The following is an 8,938-nucleotide window of genomic DNA, read 5'->3' as shown; positions in this document are numbered from 1 at the left end:
AAATATTTTTGTATGTGATGGAAAAAATACAATATTATTCAACTGTTTGTTTTAACAAAGGTGTCATCTATAAACTAATATATTTATTTTACAATAAGTTACTCAAGTGGAGTCACCTATAAGTCTACTGTCTTACAACACTAAAATCCAGGGTTCAGTTCCCCGCGGTGGGCACAGCATTGTGGCCTTTGTTCTAAAACATGTTGCTCAGATATTGCAAACATGTGTAGACTTTCCCGGGGAAGGTATTATTATTGATAGAATAAACTGATATGTAGAATGTAATATCCAAACGTTATAAGCTGAAGAGTCGCGATTGTTAGAAGTTTTTTTCCCCTTTACCTAAAGTTTAATGTCCACATGAATTACATTAATTGACGATAAACTAAGCTCTTAAATATTTTGTAATGTTCATTAATATAATCTAATCTAGAAAAGCTCAATTACCTCCTAAATCTGTACCTGTGATTTGTCTTTTCAGTAGTCATATCTCTTAGGGGGTCATCTTGAATCAGTTCGTCAATCTCCTCCAGTAAATCAACGCCATAATGCATTACACCATCTCTGAAAGAAGGTTATTTTTCGGCATCAGTAATTTTTTTAAATGAACTGTGGTTGATACACACACATACATATATATATATATATATATTGTGTCGGTTAAGTAACAGAATCCTCACGTCGAGCAAAGTATATTCACCGGAAAGGAATGCAAGTAACACACAGATAGATTGGCCAAACAACGCGAGCTCACCACTAGTAGTAATTGAGTGACACCTGGTGGTGAAATTAGAAATCAAATTAATTTAAATCAAGTCGCAATGCCCTACCCGAAGCTCGTGTGGTACTAGATTTTGGACAATGTTATGTTGCTGTTCATTTGCTTGTCTTCTTACTAAACATTATATTATTATTACGCCATAATATAAGTTAGCAGAAGCAAAATGTCGTTAAATAAACTTCCATACACGTTATACATTTAGCACGAAATGATAAGCATCGCTCACTTTTCTACTCTATAAAATACTCTTGGCTGAGAGACTCGTACTATTATTGTTGTTGAACATTTGTTTACGTAAAATAAAGATATAAAAACAGTTAAAGTGTAAGCCTTTTCTCACACTAATCACCTGCTAGCACACAGCATTCATGTCCAAGTTGTTCCCATCAATTGGATCTTGTTTAAACTATTCACTAAACAGTTTTTTTTTGACAGGATAGTCCCCCAGGTAAGTAGAACTGTCTGGCCAATAGAAAGCAAAATGAGCAAAAAAGAATGATCGATATTAATTGTGAAATGTCACTCTAGTCAATTTCAGATGGTTTCCATGGAGAGCATATAATCACAACCTGCCGTACACCTGAGGGACAGGTCCATTCAGCGATGTAAAGGTAGGGGGAAGTAGTCGTGTTGTCAAACCGATCGATAGTGCTAACGTTTGTCAAAGTATCGTAGTATTTTTAAATTGAACATTGCTATTCGCAACAGTGATCATTCCTATCCAACCAGGAGTATGTCTGCACTGGAACGGTTAGGCCTAAGCGCTATTTATCGATCTGTCAATTATAATCTAACGCCAGAGGTTTTTTCAATTATTAAATATAGGACTGACTGTAACGTATTGCGTCAGATGAATTATACAGTTCCGTTACAAATCACTTCCTATAAAATTACACGAGATTGTGTCGTTGTTTGGTCAGTTACGACTGCCAGCTTGGTAGTTTGAGTGTTATGAAATAACACTTTAGATGAGAAGAGCTACTATAATGAACACAGAAATCCAGATTTGTTGTTCCGGTGAACAAGCTATAGTATATTTTTTTTCTAACGGGTAAACAATTTTTTACTACCACAATATTTCGTGCTAATTCTTGAGTTTTTTTACATCTAGCTAGGGATATTTCCAAAGCCTGGCACGGCCTGATGGTTAGGACACTCGGTTCGCAATCCGGGGACCACGAGTTCGAATCCTATCACCGAAAATGTTCGCCTTTTCAGCTGTGGGGCGTTATAATGTGACTGTCAATCCCACTATTAATTAGTAAAGAGTAGCCCAAGGGTTGGCGGTGAGTGGTTTTGACTAGTTGCCTTCCTTCTAGTGTAACATTTCAGAATTAGGGACGGCTAGCGCAGATAGCCCTCGCATAGCTCTGCTCGAAATTCATAAACAAACAAACATTTCCAAGAGCCCAAGGTTTAATAACAAGTATTTTTATGATGTAGTATACATGTAAAGGGCACTTCAATGTTGAGAGGCTGATCCAAGTACATTTGTAATTGAGTGTGCTTTTAAAAACACGTTAATTCATGGCTTATAGGGTAGTCTTGTGATGTATGTCTGAATAACATAGCCAGAATTTATGTTTTTTTTTATGTCAAATTAAGTCCATGTTAATGAGCTATATTTGAAAGTTTCTCTTAGAGACCTGACGTTTTTTGAAAGTGTTCTTTGCCAAATGAAGCCCTTCTGAATAAGTCTCAAATCTGGCGGGATTAACCATCTGTGCATTTGAAAATGTCCTTTCATGAATAAACTTGAAACTTTGTAAAATTAAAACCGGTGTTCTTCGGAGACATTTAAATCAACAAAAGTACAACTTTTTGCGAAATCTTAGGGACTCATTCCAGTCCAATTAACGATAAGAAAACACGATTTATTTGTTGAACTTCAAACTTCACGGTTAATCTAATAAACATTCGTCAATTAGCCTAACTTTATGTATAAACTATCTAAACAGAAATTATTCTTACTTGCTTTATTTTGTATCTCTAAGAAATCGTCGAAATAGGAACTGTATATATCGCAGCACTGAACTAACTCACTGTATTAGATTATCCGCTGGTTACAAATTAATTGACTCAGGCTTACTCACTTACTCTAGCCTAACTCTTTTTTTTCTCTTTTGTATGTATGCATGGCTTTGGAGAAAATTCCAGACGTTAAGCTCCGCCAAACAACAATACACGCAACTAAGTATAAAACAAAGCCTCCCACACTGTCCCCCGTACTAGATTTTGAAGCTTCTTGTATAATCCTATTACACAAAGAAAGCAATGGTACTTCCAAATTTAAAATGCCCCCCAGTGGCACAGCGGTACGTCTGCAGACTTACAACTCTAGAATCCGGGTTTCGATACCCGTGGTGGGCAGAGCACAGATAGCCCATTGGGTAGCTTTGTGCTTAATTACAAACAAAACCAAATTTAAAGAAGTAATTCTTGACAATTAACAACATTAATATTCGTAAATATAGATATCACAACCATTAAATGTAGAAAACAAAGAACAAAGAAAAAAATCATTAACAAAAACATTCTTACTTCACTAATTTACTGTCCTTAGTCTTTCCAGCCACCAAAAATCGTTCTTACTTCACTAATTTACTACCCTTAGTCTTTCCAGCCACCAAAAATCGTTCTTACTTCACTAATTTACTGTCCTTAGTCTTTCCAGCCACCAAAAATCGTTTGGGTATTTTTTTCCCTGTGGCTTATGGTAATAAGATGGGATGATCTTTTGCCCTTTACCAACTCTTCCTGTCTTGTCACTGGGGTAGTTATCTTGGGGTAGATGGGTGAGGGAATCTACCGGTGGTACTCTGTAAATGATATCGGCAGGAACCTCATGCTCTCCAGCAGGTTGACTTATCTCTGTCAAAGTCTTCTTGAAAGCTAACCAATTGGCTGTTCTTCTGCCAATGTACGTTCAAAGATGGTTGTAGTGGACAATTTTGATTTGGACTAACTGTCTTTGTGTGCCTTTATCGTCGTTATATTGTATTTCTATCCTTGTTGTACCTGAAAGTTTAATCTTTGATAAACTGTCATGCAGTGTATACGATTTTCTTGATCAAAACAGGAAAAAATGTTTCAAGGAAATTTCCATATGAAGTCCATTCCCGATATCTATTTTTCCTCAATATCAATTATCCACACATCATGTATCTTCTAACCAAACTCGACACAGTGATACAGAATGACATGAGGAAGGTCATGAGCAGGGGTTGGACCCCCATCTAATTTGATACTGATAGAATTCTTGAAAACACTATTTCTTTCTTTTCAGTACTAGTACCTTTATTTATTTTATTTATATATTTATTTTTGATGTTTTATTATGTTAAGAAAAAAATAGAAGCACAATTTCCTATGCTTTGTTACAAACGATTTTTTTTTAATATTTCCATTTCACGCGTCCAACGGACGGGCACTCCAGTTAGTAACTTGATAAAGTAGAAGGATCTCTGGAATAATCCAAGAAGGTCCTGCAGTCATAGGTGGCAAACTGGTAGTGGTCATAGGTATAATGCATGCATATTTGATGTTTGGGTTTGAAATTCTTGAGTAGAAACAGAGAGAGTTGTGATTGGTTTGATCTTTGCATTTTCCAATTAAGTTTCTCAAATGATTTATTCTTGCATTGATGTCTTTCTATATAATGGCTTATTCGATTATGCTATTATTATCTTTCTGTATTCTTTGACTTTATTGTTATAATACTTTTTCAATGTCGTTTTTATAATATTTCTGTACTTTCTTTTTACTTCAATGATGCACTTTTGTGTTTCTTCTTTTAATTTTCTATTTCTATTTTATTTATCTTTTTTTTCATCTTCTGTCTCTTCCTTCTAATTTTCTTTTTTTTTTCTTGATCTTTTTTCATTGTTTCATAATTTATTTACATTAAATCTCATTCAAGCACTGTCGTAATCTTAAAGTCCACTTTTGATTTGATTTTTACGAAAATAATCGTACTCTTGACACCAGTGTTGCAACAGTTTCTATTTTGGTTAGTTCTTTTTCTATAGGTGCTAAAACAACGATTTTTACAGAATCATTCGTCTTTCATTTTTAGGCTTTGGAAAGCGTTCAGAACATGACCTATTTCGGTTTCCATTCAATAATTTAAAATATCCATTGTCATATTTTCGTACGATTTATTTCATGTGATAAGAGCATCAGAATAAAACCTTTTAAGATCCTCGGATTATACTAGTATTATGAATATATGACGACTCTTAAATTGAAACACTCAAAAATCACTGAGTTACTTCGGAGCTAAGTTTCTCAACTCTTTAAATGTATACCAGCACATGGATCTGGCAATGCTAGGCTTAAAAACCATTGCTATAAATAGAGGCGTGGGCCGCCCCTTCCACAAGTTTGAGCAGTAGCACAGGAATTGTTCATTCGAAGTATCAGTGCTGCTCGCGGCATTAATCATCATTTTTGTATCACTTCATGTAAATGGTTGTCAAATTTAAATCACTCGTCTGATTGTGTGTATCGATTTGGATTTGATCTTTGGTGGGTCAAAATCGGTTCCTTGCGAGATAAAGATCTCGGACAGATATTGATTTATTTCGTTGGCTTCACTGAGATGGCACGACGGTATCCACGTGCGTCATTTGTCATGCAGATCTACTGAATACGGCAGAGTATTCACTAAGACAGTATCAAGATGGATAATTGAAACGGTAGTATCACAAAAACCGTTTCTTCAGTAGCTTACATTTGTCATTGCTATCTTTGCGGGTTTCGTCCGAGTTCTTCAACCAAATGTCAACGAAATTCGCCCAGCCAGTTACTCACAAGAACTTCTAACGTCAAGACACCAGACAAATGTTTCTTTATATCTGTAGAAATACGTATATAGCACAAAGTATTTTTTTTTTTTTACATACAATTTCAGATTTGTGTTTTAACAAGTTGTTTTACTAGAATGCCTTGAACAAAAAATTAGTCAAGTCCTTTCAGCAAACATACCATCATGCACTTTCAAAAATAACAGTGGGCTTTTTAACCCCTAAAAGGTGGTCCACATATATAACCCTCGGGGTGTAAAAATCCTGCCCTCCAAAAAGGGTGTAACTCCTCAATCATTATACCCCATAAGCTATAGATTATAGCTCATTAGGAGAGAAATATAACTCGAAAAAAACCTTTAAGGCAAAAAGTAATTATCCTCTGAAGGGTCACATATTTGTTTTAACCTTTAGGATCGAGCTAATACTTTAGAATATAGGTTTTTCGTATCCTCGTAGATAGAACTGTTGTTGTTATAAATGTACCTTCCCGGCTGTTTACATTTTTTACGTGTTTATTATTTCTTGCTCAACATGTTAAATATTTATAATCCACAGATTTTCTCTTCAAAACAATTATTGTATGTGGTGGCGGCACTTTTAAGAAACGTGTATTCTCAGCACGCGCATGGAAGTAGTCGGGGATTTTATTTCCCAACAGAAACTTCGACAAATTGAGTGTATCTTTTTACATTCAAAAAATAATAACCAAAATACTTTTATAGAGTTTGGGTCAAAACAAAATTCAAAATATCTTATCCAGAAGGTTGTAAACTCAATTTCACCAACTACATTGAATATTTAAGACTTGTTACTCAATTTAGCGTAATAGAATACTTAATCTTGGTTCGTTTGTTTGTTATTTCGCACAAACCTACACCATGCCTGCTCTGCTCATCGTAAGAATTGAAACCCAATTTTTAGCATTATACGTCCTCAAGCTTACAGTGAGGCAGACCGCTATTTACTGTGTCCATCTTGGAGAATCGTATCCCTGATTTTATCACATAAAAATAATAGTTAGTAGCACTACACGTTGTACCGTGGAAACAAGTGTATTTTCAATATAATATTATTAACCTATTTATTTTTTATCATATTCTAGGACAGACATTATGTAATAAAGAATTTCGTTAAGTTTCGAAGCATAGAGTGAAGTTGTAAATTAATAACATAAATTACTTTATTGAGCTTTAAGGCTTTGCAGAAATTATTGTATCAAGTTGACGATGTGCCCATGGTCTCGCTGCTTTCTCGTATATTAGCTAATGTATTTTTGTCTTATCACGAAACTAATTGGTTACAGTCCTGTCAGTCCGAATTTAAGCCTTTAGTTTATAATAGATACGTTGATGACGCTTGTACTATATTCAGAGAACATCACAAAATTCTGAGATTAATTAAATTCTAAACACAGGACTATCAAGTTTATAGTTTAAGAACAAAAAGAATCTAAGTTGCCTTTTTAAGATCTAGAGGTCATCAACCTGAACAACAGGTTAAGAACAAAACTACACTGCCCACCACGAGTATCGAAACACGGTTTCTAGGGTTGTAAGTCCACAGACGTACCGCTGTGTCACAGGTTCGAAACTAGATACTGCCACAAACCAACATTTTTTGGACATTCATACTTGATTGTTACAAAATTAAGTTAATTAGCATTCTACTTCAGGGAGCGTATAAACTTACCAGCTCTTATTGTAATTTTCATGGTTAACTTATTAATATTGAAAAAAATATTTGATTAAAAATGCCTTCCCTCTAGCGAGAAGAATAACGTCGAACATTTCAAAATGGTAGCCTTCTTAATTCGAAACTTAAACCAACTTCAGGTGTCAATATCTATCTCAAATACTGTTCAGTGTATTGTATAATTTAAAAATTAGGTTGGGTCTAATATCTTATGTTAATAAAATACACTTAAATAAATTAGGGTTCCATTCAACTGACTAGTCTGTTAAAACTAAACTGTTTTTTGATTATAAAACAATTATAACATGTACTTTGAATCTTATGGAACACTCAGTTTAGTTTCTTAGTTGACATCTTTTTATCTGGAAAAAAAAGGTTGTTTGTCAAAGATATTTCTTGGCGTAAAAGCTTTTTAACCTGCTAGAAACTATTAGAAAATTAATTCAAAAAATTAAATAATTGTTTTCACTAATTAATAGTTAATAGGTGGACATTTCTTTTTGTCTTTATTTTTGTATTATGTATTGTTCATCAGATTATTTATATCCGAACAGAAAGCGTATTTTACAATAATAATAACAATGTAAATCTTTAGTTGTGATATTGTTAAAGAAACTGTAATAGTTCGATTTGAATAAGAAACATCAATTATCATACCTCCAGATAGTGATAACGCTAAAAACCGGGTTTCGATACCCGTGGTGGGCAGAGCAGAGATAGCCCATTGTGTAACTTTACGCTTAACAACAAATGAAAAAAAAACAGACAGTGAAAACAAATGACTGGTAAAATAGAGTTTAAATGTTTAATTAAACATCAGCTGTATTTCACTTTATCATGCAATGGGTCTCAAATTTCTCCAAAATATTTAGGCTTTATTGTTGTTGTGCGGGGATAGGTTTGATACAGGTTTGTTCCTTTTACTGCGACTGACTTTATTTGAGAAAAATATCTTAATCACATGATTAAACTATTGTTCAAACTTGTTTGGCGAACTACACCATAATCAAAGGTCAGTAAGTTAGGTTTACATTTACTATGTCTGCTCTTACTCTGTACATTATTTTTATAAGTACACTCTTGTTTATCTATTTCCAATAATCAATTCTCAAAAATTAAACTGACACATTAAATTTAAAGCACTTAAGTTTTGTACTATTTTGTATTTTTTAACATTTCAAAGTTTTAGGCAGAACAAGGAATTGATTGTAACTTTAATAACACATCCATCTGAAAGTATGAAACGTATTCAGGGGCATCGTAGTTCGAACCTTGGCACTTCCAATCCGTAACTAAGCAAGTTAACCACCAGGCTATATCAAGTTCTTTTATACTGGCTTTAAATGGCCTGGTGGTTATGACACTCAACAAACATGCTCGCCCTTTCAGCTTTTAATGTTACGGTCAATCCCGCTTCTCGTTGGAAAACAGTAGCTCAAGAATTGGCGGCTGGTAGTGTTGACTAGGTGCCTTCCATCTTGTCTATCACCTCAAAATTAAGGATGACTAACGCAGTTAACCCTCTTGTAATTTTTGCGTGGAATTCAATAAATAAATATTTCATGTTCATATCATTGTAGTAAATGTTTCTGTCGGTTTCTTTGTTACAGGATACTGTGTTAACTTGGGGAAGCCCCCCAGTAGCACAGCGGTATGT

General features: G+C 34.3%; 1 protein-coding gene across 1 annotated transcript in view; it reads right to left on the bottom strand.

Moving 5' to 3' along the window:
- The window catches only part of LOC111089864, a gene marked incomplete at its 3' end in the record, with an annotated part of 10,142 nt that extends 8,792 nt beyond the window's left edge, over positions 1–1,350 (bottom strand). The window contains exons 1-2 of the mRNA XM_022403072.1: positions 1,131–1,350; positions 448–564 (exon numbers count right to left, since the gene is read on the bottom strand). Coding sequence (XP_022258780.1) covers positions 448–564; positions 1,131–1,147 — 134 coding nt within the window. The remainder of the gene's footprint in view (positions 1–447; positions 565–1,130) is intronic.
- Positions 1,351–8,938: the final 7,588 nt, after the last annotated feature.

Source organism: Limulus polyphemus, unplaced genomic scaffold (assembly GCF_000517525.1).
Source record: "Limulus polyphemus unplaced genomic scaffold, Limulus_polyphemus-2.1.2 Scaffold7666, whole genome shotgun sequence".
Taxonomy (NCBI): Eukaryota; Metazoa; Arthropoda; class Merostomata; order Xiphosura; family Limulidae; genus Limulus; species Limulus polyphemus.
Note: the sequence above shows the minus strand (reverse complement) of the source record. Positions and strands in the feature narration are given on the sequence as shown.